Source organism: Chamaea fasciata, unplaced genomic scaffold (assembly GCF_029207755.1).
Source record: "Chamaea fasciata isolate MVZ Bird 193981 ecotype frontalis unplaced genomic scaffold, bChaFas1.0.hap1 SCAF_2, whole genome shotgun sequence".
NCBI classification, from domain to species: domain Eukaryota; kingdom Metazoa; phylum Chordata; class Aves; order Passeriformes; family Sylviidae; genus Chamaea; species Chamaea fasciata.
The window spans coordinates 46,922,349-46,945,648 of record NW_027094087.1 but is presented as its reverse complement, the minus strand read 5'-3'; the positions used below and the strand labels follow the sequence as shown (position 1 = coordinate 46,945,648).

Sequence of the window (23,300 nt, the reverse complement as noted above, 5' to 3'; positions counted from 1 at the left end):
CTGTAGAAGGGACATGCCAGAAATGACTCCAAAGAGCAGATGGAGACAAAGCCTGTTCTTAACAGGAAGATCCCTTTCCTTGAAGGCAACCTCCCTCAGCCCTTGTCCTGGGGATGAGAAAATGCACGTACTCCACTGAAGTGGCTGCAGTGCTGTGAAGGGTGCCTTTTTTGTAGGCAGAAACTATTAGGAAGCTGGTGGAAGGCAGAACGTGTCCCAGCAGCCCTAGTCTGGAGATGACAAGTTCCACTCCTTCAGGGAAAGGTAAACATGAGGAAATTAGTGCCAACAGAGAGAACCTAGGAAGAACAAGAGCTTTCTTTAGTTACTGTAAATATCATTTTTCCTGGGCTTAAAGTGAAACTTGCCTATCTTTTTGTAGGAAGTTTGAGAGTGATATACATGATTTTATACACTGTGCCTGAATGTATAAAACTGTATGACATGAAGACCGTGGACTTTGGAGTAGCTTTCCTATGGCTTCTGTCAGATGAAGGGCATTTTTGTGTGTTGTCACTGACTGAGCTCTAAAAGCAAATCATTTCTCTAGACTCAAAAGTAGCTGTGAAGCTTATATAAAAGCAATGTAGAAAGGTGATTTCTGAAAGCTCTCCTGCTCACTGATATGGAAGCAGACTCTGTAACAACACCTTAATGCCAAATTTAATTGTATTAGCACCCTTTCCTCCAGCCTGCCCCTTTCCCTACATTTTGGGCTGTTTTGCTGGCACATAGCAGGCCCATGGGTGTGTTTGCAATTACAGAGGGTGAAACAGGAACAGCTCTGCCTTATCTCCCTGGTTTCCCAATGTCACTAAGCGCATTTTATTTTGAGATTCCTGATGGTGCTTGGCAAAGATAAACAAAATCTTCCATCAGGAAACCTGGGAGCTATTTCCACAGGAAGCTTCAAATCACTAAAGTAAATAAAACCCTTTTTACATTATTCCCAGCCACGTTATTTAGCTAGCCTGAGCCTGTAACAATTGGTGAGAGGTGTCATATATTAGGAGGCTCGTAGCCTTTAAACAAATGATTCTTTTGGAATCCTGTGAATTTTGCTTCTGTCCCTAGATTTATTCAGAAAAGAGTCTTCACAGAAGGCACATTGAGGAAGAGTTCCAGACCTGATAACATAAAAGTAGTTGTAACTTTATTATTCTGTTGGCATGCTATCCTTTTAAGCTAAATATAGTTCATTTGCCTCAGACCCCAGGGATCTTTAGTTTCATCTTAAAAGTTTTGCTTGGCACTTCTTAGCTTGTACTGAGTACTGGCATCTTCAAAAGCAAAATTTACCACTATTTCTAACCAATACCCTGGCTTTCCCAACACACATCAGAACCATTTGAAATGTACTGTGAGTAAGATGCAGCACCTTCTTTCTTCCAAGTACCTATCCATATTCAAAATGTTGGCCATTTGATTGTTTTTAAGTGTGTTTGAATGCAATGCTTTTTAACAAAAACAAGTAGAGGATTCACTTCATCTAACTTAAATCTTAGAGTTAGGTATCTAAGCCTAAGCTGATCATGTAGGATCTCTTCATAATTAAGTATGAGGGACCAGGATCTCTGGAATTCGACTCATCTTTAAGGGATAGTTTGCACTGCCCTCTGGAGAAGCCTGTGTCACCCCAAGAACTGTAAACTTTTGCCCACATACAGAACACAGAACATCTATATTCAAGTAGATGTCTACTTTTTGGCAGCTGAGGCTAAACGTGATGTATTCCATGTATGGAGATGTTTCATCTTAAGAGCACTTCCAGTCACCATGTTCTTAATTGAGATTAGAATCTGACACCACACACTCTTACATATCAAACAGGATCCTGATGGTAGCTCCTCATAGATGAGTTCATGGAGTTTGAAGATTTTCTTATAGCTTTGTTTGCCAGAGAGAGAAAAGTGGTATCCCAACGGAATGTAAGTGGAACAATTTAAACCCCAGGCTTTAAAACCTAGTCTAATATTTTAGTGTCACTGCCTCCACTAGGTTGATCTTTGGACAGCACACCTGAACTACAGCCAATGGCAGGCACACACTCTGCTCCCACTGCAGGGGCACGATGAGTTCAACCAGCAGAAATCAGGCCTCTCCGTGGTAGGCATCTTCTGGCAGGAGAAATTTCTATCCAGGACCAGCAGGAGCTCATTGACCCTCTGTTTAACACTCAGGGCTAGATGTGGAAAAGAGGATGTTAAGGGGAACAACTGATGCCAAGCTTCCAATAGGCAGAGAACAGTGAGCAGGTTATGCTCATGGTTCCCCTGGGAGGCAAGGCAGCTCAGTTTGCCATGTGGGGATTTAGGGAGGAGTTTTCTGATGGATTGGTCAATCAATGAGAGAGGTTAATGAAAGAATATGTGCGATATTATTCACTTGAGAGGTACTTTTTACACAGTCCTGCTGAAATGACATTAAACCTGAAGCAACACTGGTAAGAATGAACTGAATGGAAGACAGCATTGAGCTGTTCATGATCTAAGAAACAAGAAGAGATGGTATAATTCTCCCTTATGAAGGAAGAAGCCATTCTTGGGATTACAAATCAAGTTTATGGCCAAGTGCCATAGCATTAGTAGTGAAAGAACAGTTGAAAATGGCAGAGAAGAAGGAAATGAGTTTATCAGAATATTGGGTACAAATAAACCAAGAGAGGTTGCATTCTCAGAGTAAAACTTGGAAGTGCTTTCTCTCAGGAACTTACTTCTGCTTTCACTGAGGTCGGTGGTGTGAGTGCCTCACCAGAGGGATGAGCCCCAGGTGGAGACAGCTGGTACCACCACAGCTCTGCACCACTCCCCAGGGGGAGGAAGCTGCAAGTGACATTAAAAAAAACTGCAAACACGACATTTTCAAGTTGGACTTTCTACCTTGTTGGCTCAATTACTCCTGCCTGAACCATCTACTATGAAGTGAAAACTTAACCTTAACCCGTGTCTACACTTAGTAAATTGTTAGTGCAATGATCCCTGGTTTCTCTCAGGTGAAAATATCTTTCACCTGTGTTGATGCAAAGCCACCTAAACAAAATATCTTCATCCTAGTGCTGCCCACACAAGAGGGTACTGGTTGTGCTTACCTCTTGGATGGCTGGTAGGCTTTAAATGCAGGGAGGGTAAACACCTTTGTTCAAAGGGAAATCTCAGGCATGTGACCACAGATGTTGTAATTTCTCAGGACTTGAAGCATTTTTAAGAAATAGACATACTTTATCTGAATACTTGTGAATAATAAGAAAACAGTATAACCAAGCATGATGAAATGCGGTATTTTTATACTGCCCTCTTGAGATTCCTTTTTTCTTATGCGGTTCACAAGCTGGGGCTGTGATCAGAATACTCCTCCTTTTTCATAGTCCCACTGTGCTGTCTTTAAATAATTCTGCTTTTGGTACCTTGCCCCAGTCTATCTTAACTTGGCACAACATTTATACAAACTCATTACTTCCAAGAGCAGCTTCAGTTTACACCAACTGATGTCTGAGACCAAGTGTATCATAGCTCCAAGACAAATTATAAGAATAGCTGGAGCTGAGTGTATGAAAGGAAAGATTACACGCCTGAGCAGGAAGACAACGACATTGATTAGTTCAAAGACTTCCTGATAAAGGGGAAAATATATGCTGTGTTAATTTTGGCTCATTAGTTTAAAATAAACTAAAAAGTGTTCTTGATTTTTGACAGATGTACCAAGTGGATTCCATATTAGTTTGGAAAAAATGCCCGTTGAAGGAGAGAACTTGGTATTGTCCTGTTCGGCCAACAAATTCCTGTACAAAGACATTGCTTGGATTTTACCCAGGACAGTCAACAATCAAACGAAAGCCAAGAAGTCTCACAACAGGGAGTACTCCATCACCCTCACTCTGACCATCAAAAACGTTTCCCTGGCAGACTCAGGCACCTATGCCTGCCGAGCAAGGAACATATACACGGGGAAAGAAGTGCTTCAAAAGAAAGACGTTACAATCAGAGGTGAGCACTGCAACAAAAAGGCTGTTTACTCTCGGATCCTCAAATATAAAAGCACAAGGAATGATTGTACAACACAAAGCAATGTAAAACATTAAAGGACTCATTAAACAGTAAGAGATGTCTCATATCATCTTGATTTTTTTATTACTGTTGCTACCTTTCAAGCCCTGAGGTGGTGCTCATTTCCCCATGGGTTGGAAATAGGAGGAATAGCAAACACAATCCTAACGCATGAGCTTCCAGTTGAGTTCAGACGGGTGTTTTCTGCTTTGGAAAGGCACATGGAAGCTGGGGTTTGGAAGATCCCCTGTGCTACATTTTACGTGTCGTTATTTTTTCTCTTGCTGTCTCCTACTGAGCAATAAGGAAAACTTTGGATCAATCTTTTCTTCTGCTTTGATATCGGCCTCATCAAAAGTGTCAAAGCTGAATAAACTGATTAACTTTAAAAACTGCTGTTTTCAGTCAACAATGGACATTTGATAAGCTAACTTGAATGTGCAGAATGAGCACAATTCAGTTTGAGATTGACTGGACTACATATTTTTTGTTTTAATCTGATCTTGGTGGACTTATAAATATTACCTGCTGAGCAAGTTCTAATACTTATTTATTTGAAATTATTTTCTACACTAAAGTACATTAATCTTAAAAAAGTATCTTCTAAAAGAAGTATGCAGGGAAGAAATAAAAATGTTGATATAATGCACAGACCTATCATATCATTTATAATAATGATGATTTTACAACTGACAGACATGAACCATGTTTCTCCAAATAAATCCAGGTAGACTTCCAGTTGCTGTGTTGGTCAATTTTTAAAGTCAGTTCTGCACTAATGTAAAAAACTACTGATAAAAGTGTGAGTGTTGCTTCTGGCCTGAAGATTCAGGAGTTTGTAATGTTGTAATTATTTTATTAAATGAGGAATGTTACACTAACATGACTGACAAGGTTTTAGCCAGCACGGTTAGTTAATACATTTTTAAAATACAAATCAAAACTGAAGCCATTAAAAATATTCATTGCTTTTGGTATGCAAATGACAATTGGATTTAATATGGGGATTAAGAACCATAAAAACTGCTGAAGGACAATTAAGGGCAACTTAAGAATTCCTTGTGAGCATTTCCCCCTTTCCTTTGTCATGATTTTGCTATGAGATGTTTCTGTGTGCTATAAATTCTGTATAAGGAAGAAGTTACTATTTTTAATAGATCTGATAACTTTATTTTTTTACAATACATAGCTTTTATTATTTTTGGTTACATTTATGATCGATCATTAATTTAGCATTTACATAAGCCATAACAAAACAGACCACAATGACCAAAATAGCTACTGCAAAGGAACAAAGTGGCTATGCTTTTAAAATAGAGGGTGACAACATGACAGTTTCTTGCGCTTGGGAACTCACCAAACTATTTCCTCCTTTAGGTATGGAGACCGTGTCCCACGGCTAAACTTGCCTTTCACGTGGGAATTGCTTTTGTCAAGTGTGAAAGGGTAAACAATAGCATTTCCCCATAATGCCAGTTTCATGGAGCCTAAAATGCTTAGAAAACAATTGATAACCTGGAAGTTGTCAGAGTAAAGAAAAGAATAATCATTTATATCTTGAAATGTCACCTATAGCCTGCTTGTATGCAGTAACTCTTTTGTTCATTATTAGCATGATGGCTCCCAGAAACAATGTGTTCTTGAAGAGGGATCAGGCTCTCTTTTTTCCCCTAAAACATGCCTAAAATGCAAGAGAAGTTGTTGATGACTGCTTAAAAATGGAGCAAGCGCACTCTTTAGCATTTGCAATTCTTCAGAAGAGCTACAATACAGAATCCCCTTTTTTCCTAGGGTATTTTGTGGGAAGACATTTGATGGCAAGGTGGGCGGTGATGACAGGACATTATGAATTTTCCATGGCCTTGGGAGCCGAAGCACGATGATTTGTAGCAGCCAGTTGCCAGGCAATATCAGTTTGGGTCAAAAAAAAAAAAAAGAGAGTAAAGAAAGAGAGATGTGGCAATTAGACTGTTCTTCTGTGAAATTGTTGTGCGTTGCAATGATGTATGTCACTGCTGAATGGAGGTCCCACCAGCCTGGTCTTGAGTAGCACTCAGAGGGCCACACTGTGCAAGGATGTCAGAACATCCCAATGTGGCTGTCTGTGTCAGAGGGCACAGAGAAAGCTCACTGGAAACCTTTGAGGAAAGCAGTTCTTGGTGGCAGGATAGACACTACTGATGTCACTTTTGATGTCCGCAGATGACTGGAGAATCTCATGGGTTTGGAGAGTCTCTCTGCCTTCTATTGTGTAATATATTATTTAGGGAGAAAGATGTGAATTATATTTCTTCTTCTTTTTTTTTTTAAGTGTTTAAAATAAAGCTTGTATTTATATTTTTGTATGGATTAATAAAAAATAAGTGAACAGACAACATAATCATAACAAAGGGCAAAAATGGATGGAATGCAAATGTAAACCCGAAAATTAATGAATTGTATTTTTTTTTCCTTTATTTGCTTTTAAAAATGCAGATTTCCCCTCCCTACCACCCCAGGTCAGACAAGTGTCTGACATCAGTGTCCTCTTCTCCCTTCTGTGACCCTCTTGTCACTCCCCTGGGCCAAATTCTGCCTACAATGAAGTTCCTCAGAATAACTGAGAGCAGAGTTTGGCCAGCCAGGCAGCATTTCTGGGCAAGGATGAAGGCTGGGCTCAGGTCTGGGGGACTGCCCTGGGTGCTGAGCCCCACACTGTGCTGGTGGCCAGGCTAGCCCCTCAGCTTTGGAGTGAGCAGAGTGGGTACATTGGAAACTGTCCCCCTGGGCTTCACTGCAAAAATGAATGGGAGAAAACAGGTGGTTTGCAAAAGAGAATAATCCTCAGGTCAACCAAGTCCTTGAAAAATCAGCTGATTGTAGCAGAGAAATTACTGAAAGTATGTGAATGATGACTTAAGTTTTAAGCAAAAAAAGTTTTTTCTTAATATTAAATCCCATCTTTAGTGTATGGCTATAAACAAATTAAAATTAATCACAACTCACAGAATGTGTGGTTTGCCTTTGTTGTGTCATCTTGTCCACCTTCATTTTGAATGTCTGGGCTGGGGTGTCTGTCAGGAACTATTGATAAATGTGGAGCTCTTCTCAGCACACATATGTGGACATGCCTCAGACCATACCTGATCACGGTGTTGTGAAAAATGAGAACTGAACAAAAATGGAGGTGAGGTATCAAGGAGAAGAGGGCAGTCTTCTTGGCTGCAAGACGACTATAGTTGACTGTGTCATTGTGTAGGCATGTGATGAAGAATTTATAGTGTCTCTCATAAGCAATGCTGTTTGGGAAGGGAGAAAAAATTGTCTACCGGGCTGTATACAACAAATGTCACTGCCTGTGGAAATTACTGGCTTGCAGCTCAGAAAAGCCCAAAAGCCGTAGTCATTGGACAGCCATGACTATGTTGGAATTAATTTCAAAGGGTAAGGGCATTGCAAAGATAGCTCACTTAAAAGTGCTTTAGTGAGCACTGTGCTTTAGTGCTGTGGGGCTCATGCACACTGTATAAGCTGATGGTACATAGGGGTTTAATATTTCTGGAGAGTTTTTAATTATGAATAAGTAACCGAATAATTATGAAGATGGAAATGTCTGATGGCTAGTTTTTCTGTAAGGATAAAGAATAACCTTCCAGACACAGAATATCAGAAATTCAGCTGATACTGAACTCAGTGTATTGGCATCTGTTGTAGCTTGAAAGAAAATATTTGCAAATAGTTGGTTTCTCCTTTTTTTTGTTGTTGTTGTTTGTTTCATTTTATATTTGGAATGTGTGTATTACCATGTTAGTTATTGCTGATCCTGGCAGTGTCCTTGAAGGGAATGATTGCAAATAATTGGGGAATTTGAGGGAATCTTCAGAGCATTTCCATCTGTGACACTGCTCAAGAGCTCCCTGAATTCTCTGTCACTGCTTTAAATGGACCAAAATACCAAAAATAATTATGTGAGGGTTGCAAATGTGAATGAAAGTTGTTATCATATAATGTGCATAAATGTTATAAGTACCTTGACCTTTGTTAGAACAGCCTTTGGCACTGTGTGACCTGGGGGAAGGAGTGGCAAAGGGTTGAAACGATCATGAGATTGTTTTGTTTCTTTCAGGGATGATTTTAACATGATGTTTGTAGTGGGTTTTGGGAACACTGTGGTGTGGTTTGGCCAGGCCTGGTTATGTTCAGCCAAATATGTGAAACACAAAAGTGGAATTATTTATGAAGACTTTGGTACAATTCTTCTGTGCTCATGGTTACTGGTTTTTGATTATGTGAGTTTACTGAATATGATTTGTAACTGTACTCTTTAAAGCAAGTAAATTATCAAAGTCACATTCATGGCTGTCATGGTGTACAGAGCTGCAAAGTGCTATCAGCAACACAAAGACACTCTGCTACAAGGGTGTCCTGATGTTTCTTCAAATCTTTGGTCTCACAGTTTGTTTCTTTTGATGATGAAAAACTGAGCTTTCATAGAAAGTCATTGCTTTCGATATAAACAAGCGTGGTTGGTTGTGGAACTGAGAAGAACTTTTGAACACTGTCATCATTGGGTCTTCTTTGGTCACTATGGCATCCTATTGACGAGTAATGGGAGTTCTCTGCACATGCCAAACCCTCCTGAGCAATGTAGAACAGTAAATAAAATTAGTGAAAAATGAACTTGGTAGAACAGCCGCAGCAGTTTCTAACACCAGTAAAATGGGTGTAGGGGAGGTAACTAAATCCCCACCATTACAAGAATGTAAAACAAAGGTGTTGTTTTGTCTTATAGCTCAAGAGGCACCAGCCCTGCTGCAGCAGCTTACGGATCAGACAGTGAACGCCAGTAACTCTGCCATGTTGGAGTGCCAGGTTCGTGGTATTCCTGAGCCCCAGATATCCTGGTTTAAAAACCATGAGGAAATACAGCAAGAACCAGGTGAGAGCTTTATGTACTCACCTACATCCTACAGCAGGATTTTTATTTACTCATCTGCCTTAGGTATCCATTTGCAGAGTCATTGGCATCAGTACCTAGATGTAAGGAAGGCAGTCGGGCAGCAACCCAGGTGCTCCAGGTTACTCTGTCTCACTCTAAATCATGAGCCAGGCTGGAGATCTAGACACAAGAGGTGTCTATGGAATTGCTGAAAAAAATTTCATCTTATAAGAGTCATCTCCAGAGAAATGTATTTACCTCCATTTGTTATAGAGGGAGCCGAAGGATCAGGTGTCTTGGCGAGTAGATAATTAGGCAAGAGAAAACCAAGCTTTTGTGATGTGTACAGAAGTACCAGCAGGAGTCTGTGGTCAGGCTCAGTCTGTTCATGAGTCAAAAGCTATCCAGGAGACTAAATCCACATCTGGGGTGTCCAAAATCCAAATGCATCTACGGGCAGCAGAGGAATCCTGGTCTCATGCAACAGAAAGGAACAGCTTCCCAGGTGGCATGTTGCAACAACAGGAAAACTTGGGGAGTTGTTTACTGCTGTTTCTGGAATGTGACTTCAAAGATCAACTTAGGCTAAATGTCCAGGTGCTGGCACCACAGTCATGGAAGTGTTCCTTGGATATTTCAGATGGAAATAAATGACAGAGGAAAAAGCAAAACTTTTCTCATGGGAATTCATGCATATTTGGTTCAGAAGCACGCAGTGAGATAGTGTTAATACACTCAGCAAAAATGTTCGAGGGGGCTTGGCCCATAGGAACTTGAATTTAAAGGGTAGTCTTCTACAGAACATTTTAGAAACTTTGTAGTTATGGTTGTGTCCTGAATTATTGGAAATTACTATAGCATGAATAGAAACAACTGGAAAAAAATTTGAGCATTTCTCTAACTGCACATAACTGTGCAGACTTGCAGTCCAGGCACTAAGCTTAATCTAGAGACAGATTCCACAAAGCTTTGCAATGATCGCATCACTGCAGTGTGCATTAATAACACTACCTTCCAAAATGAGTATTATGTGTCTAACTGAGGTGCAATGCAACAGATACAATTAGGAACCAGGGAGATGTCTCCAGCGGGTAGGTCAGAGCACTTCAGTTAGGTGCCTGTAATAGATGGTAGAAATACATTTTGATGGGACTGCAGTTCTGATGGAGCCAAACACAAGTGTGTACTTGACGGCACATTTCCTGGCTAGAAGGTGGTTTAGAAGCAGTCCTGAGACCAAATCTGCTCCCTGCCTCTTCCTTGTTTCTTGGAGTATTGTCCAGGCTGTCTTCTGGGTTGACCTAGCTGGAATAAACAAGATGTTTAAAACTTCAGGTAACTCCTATGCTTTAGGGTACGCCTCATGGGAATTCTCTTTGCACTATCCAAAGCCCCTTTGTGAAGGAGCCCATCGTTCCATGCCATTTGGGCAGGTGGGATTTGGAGCAAGTCTGCTGCCCATAGGGACAGTCTGAATGACTTTTGGAAGGGCTCTAAGCTTGAGCTGCTTCTGGGACAGACCTGGGCCTGCAAGTGTAATCAGATTATCCTTTTCCCAAAAGCTGCAGACATGCTAAAGCACTCACCTGGATGAAAGCATAGGCACAGTGCTATCAACATAAACAGTACCAAGTACTTCCAAGATCCTTAGGCTGAGCTTTTTGACTCACACAAGTGCTTTGTAAACACTGATTTCCAAGAGACTCACAAGGCGTCCAAGTGTATTTGGCTTTCCTGCAGATAACATTGTGCCGTGCAGCCTGTGGCTCGGATTCAGTTCGAGAAGAACTTGAAGCAGATATTATTACACAAGGGCCAGTTTTTGTTTATATCCTGGCTCCCTCTCACTGCAAAATATTTCATTTCACAGGAATAATTTTAGGGCCTGGAAGCCGAATGCTGTTTATTGAAAGAGTAAAAGAGGAGGATGAAGGACTTTACCAGTGTATAGCCACCAACTTGAAAGGGTCCGTGGAGAGCGCAGCGTATGTCACAGTACAAGGTAAAGCATCATGCTAAATGGGAAGAGCAAGCCTTCCAGATTGATGTTCTTAGGCTGGAAGGGCAGGGGTATGACCTGGGACTCATCTGGTGATCTCTGAAGCAATTTGAAGGAAGTCCTAGCAAGGGAAGCGTACCAGGTTGGAAAGGAAGCCCAGCAGGAAATGCTAACTCAGAGTGTGTTTACACTGACCTAAAAAGAAGAATTGCTTCAACCCAACAAAGATCAGGTCAGGGTAGAAGACAAATGTAAATTTAGTATCAGCAAAACAAACAAAAAACAGAGTAAGTAACACTCTCCTACCCACACATTTTCCCATTTCAGGTTAATTCCATAGAAATTAGAGGCCTAGGATATTCTCATATGTTTATTTTCAGTGTAAAGTAAACTGCCAAATCAGACTGGATGATTTTAGCCTAGCAATAGCTACATATGCAAAGGTACTACTACAAAGTAGTTATTGATTTAGTTATTTCTGTAACCATTACTTGAGTTATCTTGCTATTCATTTAAATGTCCAGCATTGTTCTGCCTTCTGAAAATCTCAACTCATGCCTGTGGCAGTGATTTCTATAAATTAATTTTACATTGAATAAAAATAAAGTTTATTAAGTGACCTTTCATTTTCATTGAGTACCCTTTTGGCTCATAAATTATGAGATTAGAGAAGTAGGTTGGCCTTCTCCATATAAGTCAGTGTCGTGTAGGTATTAAATTTCACATAATCTATTTGACTGACCTGGTGTTAAGTAAGTAGTCATAGATGCATTTAGTTGCTCTTTATAGAACACAATTTGAATATCACCAGGCCTCTTAGGCAGAGATTATATGTTTGTGGATGCTCTCATATAATTGTTAAATTGTCTTAGTACTTCTCAGTATTGATTTTTTGCCATGAGTGTGTTAGCAGTTGGAGTTAATGGTGATGACACAATGACGTTTTTGCTTTAAAAGGTCAGGGATAAGTATATGCACATGCAGGCTGGCCCATCCCCTTAAGAAAAATTATAGGATCTCAGAATGGTCTGGGTTGGAAGGATCCTTAAATATCTCAAGCACCAGCCTGGTCTAGTGGAAGGCAGGAACACCTCCACCAGACCAGGGTTCTCAAAGCCCCCTCCAACTCAGCCTTGAACACTTCCAGGGATGCAGCACCCAGAACTTCCCTGGGAAACCTGTGCCAGGGCCTCATCACCCTCTGAGTAAAAAAATTTCTTCCTAGTATCTAATATAAACCTGTCCTCTTTCACTGTGAAACCATTCTCCCTTGTCCTATCACTCCATGCCCCTGGAAGAAGTGACTATTTAGCTCTCTATTAGACCACCTTTTAGTAACAGAAGACTGCCAAAAGGTGTCCCTGGAGCATTCTCCTCTCCAGGCTGAACAATTCCAGCTGTCTCAACCTGTCTTCATAGGAGACAGCCCTCTGGTCATCTTTGTGGGCCTCCTCTGGACTCTTTCAAAAAGAGGGCCATCATTCTTATGTTGGAGTCCACAAAACTGGATGCAACACTCCATATGGGGTCTCACAACAGTAGAGTAGTGTAGAGTGGAGTGGAGTGGAGTGGAGTGGAGTGGAGTAGAGTTAGAGTTAGAGTAGAGTTAGAGTAGAGTTAGAGTAGAGTTAGAGTAGAGTAGAGTAGAGTAGAGTAGAGTCGAGTCGAGCCGAGTCGAGTAGAGTAGAGTAGAGTAGAGTAGAGTAGAGTAGAGTAGAGTAGAGTAGAGTAGAGTAGAGTAGAGTAGAGTAGAGTAGAGTAGAGTAGAGTAGAGGCAGAATCCCCTCCCTCTAAGTGCCTTGATAATACTAAGGTTTTTGCAGCTGCTGTAACAGCTAAATGAATAACTTGTGCCAGCTGCTTGCTGTCAAATCATCCTACTAATTCATAGTCCCAGACAACGTAATTCATTATTATATTGATTTTTAACATAATTGAAGCTTGGCTGTTTATTACAACCAGAAGCATTCTGTCAGATGGCTTCTAGGAAGTCATATATCCTCGTCCAGAGGAGAGGGAAGAGAGCAGCCAGGAAGGCTTCTCCCTGTGGTTACATGTCCTAAGGGACCACAAGCAATGTTCTTGGACAACTTCTACTGGAGCAGGAGATGAAGACTGCCACATTAAAATTTATGGCTTTGAGACTGGATGATAAAGAGAGAGACAGTTTGTCTTATCTACTACGATCAAGGAAGGTGTCCCTCTCCCAGGAAATGGCAACCTCCCACCTCATCCCTGAGCCTAGAGGGACAAGATCAGGGCTTGAATATGGAGCTTTGCCACTTTCTTGTCTTTCTGAGAAACACAGGCCCTGTGCCTGCTGCTGTAAGCACCAAAGCCTTGCCTCTGTCCCAGGACTCTCGGAACATGGGAGCAGGGCAGCGCCTCATGTCGATGGCCACATTTAGCAGGTTGGAAGAGCAGTTTGTGAATGAGTCAGGAAGGAAACTGTCTGCTCTCTTTATTTCCTCTGAAAAAACATTCTTATACTCACAGATAAAACAATGTGTTATTTTTGTTTCTGAGATGGATGAATGGATGGTGGAATCAAAGGGCCGTTTTAAATAAGTGCAGGCTGTGTTTGGTTTGGAGGCAGGGGTTGCTGGGCTGTCTGTGGAGAAGAGGGGCCACGTCTGTGGGCATGTCAGAGCAATCTCTCTGCTTGCGCTTGGCTGAGGAACCGGAGAGGCAGCAAATCTGCAAGGACAGAATAGAAACAGCAAATTGCTGCCAGAGCACCCAGTAGGTGGAGGGGACTGTATCCCTAAAAGTCTGGGGAGAAATGATGGGAACACACCTGGGTATGTGGGGAACACACACTCTTGAGCAGCTTTTTTGGGGGGGTCAACATGCTTGCAGAGTTGCCATGGAAGCCATTTCCTGCTTCCCCTACTGCAGGCCCTTGCAGCCCCAGGAATATAGTTAGTTGCAGAGGTGCTGCTTTGAAGGAGATGCGTTGATAAAGGAAGGAGTACCTTTTACAGCTGATGCTTACTGAAATATGGACATATAACAAGCAAAGGAATACAGCAATGTGCCCTGTCTTAAAGCTGTAGTTAGATAACTAAATGTGAATCCTGCTGATGAAAAGGAAAACATCTCATTTGTTAAGTATTCATTGGGCTATGCTGACCCTATGAAAATGGTGTTAGCTTTTAAAATAACTTTTATTTAAATTACTTCTTTTAAGTAACTTTTCTATCTATCTATCTATCTATCTATCTATCTATCTATCTATCTATCTATCTATCTATCTACCTGTCTATCTATCTATCTATCTATCTATCTATCTACCTACCTACCTACCTACCTACCTACCAGCCAACCAACCTACATACCCACCTACCTACTTACCTGCCTATCTAACCTTTCTGACTTTGTATCTCAAAAAGCTTTTGTGCCTTTTGAGTCACAGAGGTCATCGGGAACTTCTCCATTAAGTTTAACTGGAATTCCCACAGCTACTGAATGAAGTTCAGCCTGGGTTATGTCTTCACTTTGCAAGATTAAAGGTGGACATCAGGGGACACTAAGACTCCTGTTACCTCAGAAGTCCTGTAAAGAGGGTTGGAATGGAGTCCTGGTGGTTGATAGTTCAACCTCATTTCAAACAAGGGTCATCACCAGTGGTCTGGCTACGTTATGGCAAGCTCCGAGGATGGATATTCCTCAGCACCTCTGAGCACTCATCCCAGTGCTGCAGGGCTGTGATTGTGAGCTCACATAGACTAAGCAGGGTAGATCCCATTGGGGTAGGGGTGAGGGATGCTTTTTAGGTGCAGCAGATTAGCCTTGTTTCCCCAGGCATTGCTTTTTCCCTGGCTGGCACCTGAGCTGCACGGTGTTTAGAGCTGAAATCCTAATGAGAAAGCCCGTATCAGCCAAAGGCTTGAGTTTGTAGCTGGAGGGATCAGCAGATTAACCCAGGCTCTCATCCTGGCATATTTTCATGGTTCTGGTGGCTTCTGTTGCTACTGAAAGAGAGAAGCTGCTGCTGGTGGCACTTCTTTGCTTGCCCCCTCCTCACCCCTCTGCAGTCCTGCAGTCATGGGGTGGTGCTGGGGGGCTTTTGGAGGGGCCTGGAGGAGAAAGGGGCTGCTGCTTGGGACAGAGTCAGGCAGATGGGACAGAGCTGAACACGGAAAAGTCTGTGTAATGAGGTGTCTGGTGAGTATAGGTCTGGGATGGGGCTGTAAGGGGGTGCCTGAAATCTTTGGCTACCCAGCAGAGAGAGGGATTTAGTGCTGCTTACAGCCTCACCAAAGTCTACTAATCCTAAGGGTTCTTCTGAGTGTTTCTGCGTGTTCTGTCTCAAATGAAACCTTTTTCTATCCAGCTGAGAGACACTCAGAGAGCTCTGACTTCAAGGCTTCCAGCAAGACTAGGACTATGGCATTTGATAACCCAGCCCAGCTGGAGAAATGCTTTCTCGTTGCCTGCATTTGCTCAAACATTTCAAAGACAGCACCTTCACATCTCTTTGTTGACTCCTGGGCAGCTACTGTAGTGGTTCGAGGGTTGCTGTCCTCCACCCCAGGCCTGGCTGCACCTCCTGGGTGTTCTGTGTCCTGCCATATGAAGCTGTGGCAACCAACGTACCTTCAGCCCCTCCAGGTTTTGCTGAATAAATATCAGAAACTGTTATCTGCCATCTGCAGGAGTGCTGCTCAGAAGCAAGAGGAGACTATCCGTATGAAAAAGGAAATACTGATGCCAGAGAATAGGCAAGCTGCATCAGGCTGTATTATTTTTGCTATCATTATGTTCCATATGTAAATCAAGTACTTTAAAAACTCTTGTGAAAAAAGAGCTCTCTTGGTATTTCTGGAGACTATTGTATCTTCATTCATAGTTGCAGCCACGTTTTTCCTCAATGAGCTTTATTCTCAAAGGTCCAGAATGGACATGCCAGGGAAATCTTAGATATGGGGCATGAATACAAATCTGATTATCTTTTTTAGGGAGGGAAGACATTGTGCTAATTAAGCCCCACATCCTCTGAACAAAGCTTTGTAGCCTTTGCCTAAAACCAGGCAGCACATTCCTCACCCACCAGTGAGACACAACAATACCTTTTTCATTTGTCAGGAGTAACACCAAGCTGCCGGGCTCTGAAACTCTGCAAGTGCAGTTGGCAAAACTACTGTGAAATCATGTTCAGAATTACTCCTCCTTGTTCTCTCATTTACCCTCTCTAGAGGGTATATCAGAATAAGAAGCAGGAGATGATGGTTCTTTTTGCATTTTCTACCAATCAGATGGAAAACATATTGTGGGAAGTGTGGGATTTTGACGCGATCACAGGATTTGCAAAACAAACTGCTCTGAAACTATTTTACAAACCCCTAAATAGCAGTCTGAAGAGAATTTTATATTGGCTTTTTAAAAGTCTGTCAGTGAGGTCTAATACTTTCCAGATTTCTAATGTTCATGTTTTCTTGCTATTTCATTTTCAGTTGTTGTCGCTTTTGTTTTTCCCTTTCTGCACTTAATCTGTTCCCTGGTTTCTAGGGCTCTCCCAGCTCCCTGCCATCTGGGTTCTGTGGGGTGCTGCTGGGAAAGGAGGGGGTCCTGTCTGCAGCCTTATCCTCTCCTGAGGCTGCAGAAGACCTTTTTTTTTGGCTCTGTGAGCCAGTCCAAACAGAGATTAATACCCCATTGAAAAGAACTGGTCCTTCCTGGCATTTTATTTTAATGGCAAAAAAAGCATGAAGTGCTCTTGGCTTGCAGGTCACTTTCTAATATGTTTCCCACTTGATTTTCCCAGGCATAACAGAGAGGTCGAACCTGGAGCTGATAACTCTGACCTGTACCTGTGTGGCTGCGACGCTGTTCTGGCTCCTGCTGACCCTCTTCATTCGCAAGCTGAAGAGGGTAAGAACAGATAGGGATCTCCCTGTGGCACCTGCCTCAGCTTGGCCGCCCTTTGCAGAAAAATTTTCCCAGGCTGCTGGCATTGCCGAGTCTACCAAAGAAAAATTCTGTTTCACTTTCACAGCACCAGGTCTGCCAGAGTTCAAGGAATGTTCAGATAACACTCTCAGGCACATGGCTGTCCTGTGCAAGGCCAGGTATTGAACTTTGATGATCCTTGTGGGTCCCTTCCAACTCAGAACATCCTATGGTTCTATGAGTCTTTGATACTGCTCACGCTTGTTCCTGGTGCAATAACCAAGCTGCTGATGGATGCTGGAGAACTGTGACTAGCAAGGCTGAGTATGAGTAAGCCAGAAAGAGAAGCTCTGGTGGGGACAAGGCTCTGAGGCTCACAAGAATTTGGGTGCCTGACTCACACCAAAGGCATCTTCATTCCCTTATAAAAACTGTGGGGGTTTGGCATCCTAGTGTCTTTGAAGATCTGAGTGAGTGGGAATGACAGATCTTCACAAAATGTGCTGGGGTCTGGTTCACACAGTGTCTGGTATAATTACATCACTTCCAAAGTGATACTTTGCTGAAGGAGTTTTGATGGTGCAGCTTCTAGAGCAGATGATCCTGTACCAACATGATAAATTTAACTGCCCCTGCGGCTGACCCTCCTTCTTGTCCAAGGCTGACTGTGATGGATTTTGCTGACAGCACCCTGTCTGCATTGTGTGATGTGTGCAGGCTAAACCTCAGCATCTTTCCCACGCAGAAAATACAATTTACCAGTCGCGCAGGAAGATCTCAGTGTAACCTGTAGGAGCAGATGGATTTGAGGGAAGGTACTGGGGCACTGCAAGACATGAGCTGAGAAATGGCTGCATGCTCCCCTCTACTCACTCCCACACCACCAGCAGCCCAGGGGTGGCACAGCGCAGCAGCACGAGGATCTGCTCACTGCCACCACAGCTGGGCATGTCCCAGCTGGATCAGGGATGGCTGCTGACGGTCCGCTGCAGCCTGACAAGACCATTTTGTCTCAACCTCCATGAAGGCCTGCTGGTGTCTTAGGCTGGGTACTAATGACTTCTGTTGACTGATGAGAAAGCAGCACTAGACCTCCAAATCAGTCAGCAGCAGTCACTCTGCCTGCGTTCTGACTGCTGCGAGCTTTAGTGAGGAGAAATGCGTGGGAGTTTAGGGGAAAGGAAAGCAGAGGTCAGCTGAAGCTGTGGAGAGACTTCATAGCTGTAAGAGAAATTACAAGGCAAGAGGGACCAGTACTGAATGCTCAACAGTAATGATGAAGCATGTTATAATGGGACTGCAAATCTTGGGAAAAAATAAGGTTTAAATGTAGCAAGGGGTTGCAGATCTTTTTTATTTTATTTTTTTATGAGACCAAAACTTGTTAGGTTGTTAAAAGATAATAAAAATATCATCATCACTGTAGATCAAGGGACTTTAACTAAATGACATGTTAAGGCAACTTTCCAGATGAGCCTTTCCAGCTAGTGTTAGTCTATGTTTATGGTCTAATCTCTGTTTTTCTTATAAACCCTTACTCTCAAAGATTTATGTCTGTAATTAGCTCTGAATTAAATTTTACATAGAAATTATGTTGCCATAACAGAGAAAAAAAGATGCTCTCCAAGAGCATTTTCTTAAAGCCTCTCTGTGTTGCACACCCGGACATAATATATCCTTAACAATTTTTCATCATTGAAAATGTTGCTTCAAATCTCTATTTGTGCCAAAAATTTGATATTGACTGCATCTGAAGAAAGAACTGTGGGAAACTGTCTGAACTATCCTCTCTCCTACTGCTTTTTCTGGGATGGGTCCACTTAAAACCTCTTCTAATGCAATGGGTAGGAGCACTCTGGTACACACATCTCTATCTAGAAATGCCCCTTCTGGAGCACCACACAAGTTTCTGTTCCTCCTCATATCCTACTTATCCATGTCCTTTCCAGACTTAGTGGGTGTTTTGGAGCTAGGCTTTAAGCCTCCTGACTTTTTCCCCAAGCATCAGTGCATCCTTCTTGGGACAAAATTTATGGGTTTGGGGAGGATGAGGAACAACTAGAACAGCAGTTGTTAATTACTCTTATCTTAATCAAGTTGTGTTTGTAGTCAAGGCATGCACAGCTAGGAATATCCTTCTCAAAAAACATGCCTGGAAATGCAGGTATTAGGGACATATTTCCAAGCTGTAGAAGAGGGAAGTTGAAATTATTAGGAGGCAGTTAAAGCAAATAGAAGAGAGAATATGTGGTTATATCTGTAGGTTTGTGGTACCTGTATGTCTTTATCCATGTGCTAATTCCACAAGTTTGGGAAAAACAACTCATTCAGATTTCCCATGAATTCCAACTAATAGCCAGGAAATTATGACAAACACTGGACCTTTTCTGTCGAAAGATAAGTACTCCTGTGCCAAGAAAAGCCCAGTGGACTAGAATGGTAATCTTGATGCTCTTTGAGGGAATATATATTTCAAAATGCATGAACTGCAGGAACCTTTCAGATTATATTCATCTTTGCTTATATTTCTCAAGTGAAGTGAACAATCCATTTGCTCAGGAGAAAATAAACTGGCAAATTAATTTGAAATTTTATGTTTAAAATTTGTGTTTGAGTTCAGCTATTTATAAATTCCTCCAGACTCAAATGGTTTCAGAAATTTTTTCAGAAATGATACCAAAGAAATAAAAAATCCTAAAAATTTTCCAGCACTTTGTGAAGCATATAATGTCCAGTGTCCTGAGGACTCGTCTTGCATAATTTCTAACCACATATGACCTATCTTTGCGGGATATATGGAACAAATAAACACTGGCAGTAGAACTCCATCTGTTGCATGTGGCCACTTTTTGCTTTGCACAATCATGAAGGAAAGTTATTTTTATCAGCAATGTTTAGTCACTTGCTGAAAGTATTTCTCCTGACTGTGCAGACAGCCTGTGTCATAACACCATATGTTAATAGAGACCCACATGGATTCCATTGAAGAAACTGGTATGTCACACAGGAGGAAAGCTAGAGGAAGGAGTTTCTTTTATTAAAAACTCTTGCAGTATATAGAAAAGCCAAAGGGATATTAACCAAACCATCCACTGTGCAGTGAAACATGCAGTCTTGTGAACAAAATGAACTTGGAGCCCTTGATCCAAACAAGAAGATGCTCACAGATACCCTAATCCACTTTTTCATTTTGCAATGTCTTTGTTTTCTAGCCTCGTTCCTCTGAAATGAAGACCAACCATTACCTGTCAATCATAATGGATCCCGATGAAGTCCCCTTAGATGAGCAGTGTGAACGTCTACCTTATGATGCCAGCAAGTGGGAAATTGCAAGAGAAAGGCTAAAACTAGGTAATATTGGAATAGTTCATGTAGAGTTTGGATTGATTGAAAAAGATGTAACTATGGGTAAAGAGGAGTTGGATGTGTTCTAGGCACTCAGCACAATGTACTGCCAGGTTTGGAGTGATCTGTTCCACACTGAGAGCACAGATCCGTGGATGAGTTACAGCCTTTAGAACTGACTGACCATGTCTACTTGACTTTTCATTCACATGCATATTTGGACTCCACGTAGGAAAATGAAAATAGAACCACAAGACCATTTATGTTGGAAAAGAGCCTTAAGATGAAGTCCAACCATGAATAATCTACCTGTTCACTCCAGGAAAAAGCTGTAGGAGACAGTGACAAAGGCTTTACTAAGGTCCAGGTAGACAAAATCCACAGCCTTTCTCTCATCTATTAAGTTGACTGCCTGGCCACAGAAGGAGAATATAGACAAGAATAATGCATTCTATATTTTGGAAACTGATTTACTTAAAACATGCCACAAAAAGAGAAACCAAAGAATTCCAAATCAGACTGCCAACTTTGATGTTTCTCTCTCTAGTCTCAGGAGCCTGACCTTTGGTATTTACTGTAACTTTGGTGATTCACTATAATAATGATGAAGGGTCTGGAGGAGAAGCTGTATGAGGGGCAGCTGAGGTCACTTGGTCTGTTCAGCCTGGAGGAGAGGAGTAGGGAGGAGACCTCATTGCAGTCTGCAGCTTCCTCATGAGGGGAAGAGGAGGGGCAGGGGTTACTCTGTGATGAACAGTGACAGGACCTGAGAGAACGGCCTGAAGTTGTGTCAGGGGAGGTTTAGATTGGATATTAGCAAAAGGTCCTTCTCCCAGAGGGTGGTTGGGCACTGGAACAGGCTCCCCAGGAAAGTGGTCACAGCAACAAGCCTGACAGAGTTCAAGCATCATCTAGACAACACTCACAGGCACATGGTGTGCTGCTTGGAATTGTGCTGTTCAGGGCCAGGATCACCCTCAAGGATGTTCCCTGTGGGTACCTTCCAACTCAGGATATTCTATGATTCTATGGCTTTTTTCCCTTTCTTCAGTCTGGAATCTTGGGAAAAAAGCCTGTGCAGAACTGGGTCCTCATAATCCACCCTGCCCCCCGTTCTGTTTCTCCCTCTCCTCCTTTTTCCAGCACAATCTCCTTGTTTTCCCTCTGTGCTGCAGTTTTATAAATACTGTGTTGTTGCACCATAAAGTGCAAGAATGTGACATGTAAGTCCACACATAAATAAATAAAAATCCCTGAAAACTTTAAGCCTACAGCCAGCTCCCCAGAGGCATGGGTTTGGGACCATTCCTTATTAAGCCTAGTGTGGGGCTGATGAGGAGGGAAGGGGGGAAGGGACCTTATTTTGAAGTTGATGGATCCCTCCAGAAACCACACAGATTTTAGCAAGAAGGTCAACATTAAAATGTCAGTGATAAGCTCAGTCTCGTTGCTATAGTGCTGTTTGTTCTTTCAGGCATGCATTACATTTGTCCTACAGCAAGGTCTAGAAAATCCTTGCATTTTAGTTAGGAACTGTAACAGATTCCTCCTGCCTCCCGGGTAGCAGGGACAGAGCTTGGTTAACACGTGCAAAATTAGGATCACACTTAATTTGCCTGCCACAAGACACAAGGTGGCCAGATGTGGATGAGCACAGCTGAAATACATTGCTCTCGATTTATAATTGTCATACATAATTCTGGGAATGCTGGAATCTTGTGCTGGAGTGACTTCAGTCTTCAGAAAATTTTCTTACAACGATGGACCAAGACGCTGATGTGCAGACAATGTGACCACTGGGAAAGAAACAAACAGAAATGGAATGTAAACACCAAGGAAAAACCCATGCCTTGCAGGGTTAGTGTTTGGAGTCCAGAGGTGATGAAGGATGACCAGAGAATGAGTTAAAAGTGGAAGAACTGGTGTAAACAAATAAAGAATGCTGACAATGAATGAGAACCAGATTTGAAGAAGTTGTGTATGTCCAGTATGTGAGATTAGCTTAGTGCGAGTCCTGCTTACATGGCAGTTGGCTCAGTCTTTGAGTAACCTTGGCAGTCTCTGAGGATCAGTGTCTCACAAACACAAAATGTGCTTCTATGGTTTTTAAAAAATATTTTTACTCAGAAATGCAACTTCTTCCCACATCTGATGTGACTGTTTTTCTCTTTCCACCTACTAATCCTCCAGGACACATATTTATTATAACTTTTGCACAGAAGTCTCTCAGCCGACATCTCTTTTTTGTGTGTGTTCCTCCAACATGCATACACACAGCCCACGGCTGTGATGCAATGCTTATATAACAGGACTCTCTCTTCATCTGTAAAGGGTACAGACATTACAGGAAATTTCATATGGACATCACTGAAGTCAGGGTAATTAACACTCAGCATAGATTAGTCTCACTGAGAATAAAATGTCATCTTTTCATTAGGCAGAAAAATGCTGGTGCTATAAATCACTGTCAGTGTGGCTGGTGACAACACACGGTGTTAGCTGAGCTATTGTGTGTTTCTCCCTTACTCCTGGGCTTGACCTTCCCAAACTGGAGAGGTGACACAGTGGGATGCAGGACCCAGGGGAGTGTGGCTGCTGGCTCCAGTGCAGTGTCACGCACGCTGGTGTCAGCCACCTTGCTGAGCCCTGCTCCCTCCTGTGCACTGCCAGCCCCCAGCACTGAGCACAGCACTTCCCACTCTTCCTGCACGTGCACAGCTGTCCTATGTAACACAGGGGAAATGTTACATAGGAAACACCTATGCAGAGGAAAACCCAGATGACTCAAACAGTGGCAAAGAATCCAAAAACTAACACATCTTTGGGCCTGTGCCTTCCCACAGACATGGGGTGCGGTGTCTGCAAGTGCTTTTTGCTAATGCTCCAGGTCCAGCAATAGACATGCTTGAAGGACCCTGCTAAAATGGGACTGAAAGAAAAATCTCCTGATCCAAAACTCCTTCACTGAGGTGTCTGTTCACTTTAATGGGTTCTGAGCGGCCCAGTAAACCCAAGTCAAGTATGGAAAATTTAAGCAGAGCACTCTGCTTCATTGGTCTGGATCTAAATGCTGCAACATTACATACCTGAGCATCACCCCAAA

General features: G+C 42.3%; 1 protein-coding gene across 1 annotated transcript in view; it reads left to right on the top strand.

The window, feature by feature from the left end:
* The window catches only part of FLT1 (fms related receptor tyrosine kinase 1), a 108,695-nt gene that overhangs the window by 64,299 nt on the left and 21,096 nt on the right, over positions 1 to 23,300 (top strand). Inside the window, exons 13-17 of the mRNA XM_066175934.1 lie at positions 3,693 to 3,983; positions 8,815 to 8,961; positions 10,832 to 10,963; positions 16,728 to 16,834; positions 20,065 to 20,203. Of these exons, the coding sequence (XP_066032031.1) occupies positions 3,693 to 3,983; positions 8,815 to 8,961; positions 10,832 to 10,963; positions 16,728 to 16,834; positions 20,065 to 20,203 (816 nt within the window). The remainder of the gene's footprint in view (positions 1 to 3,692; positions 3,984 to 8,814; positions 8,962 to 10,831; positions 10,964 to 16,727; positions 16,835 to 20,064; positions 20,204 to 23,300) is intronic.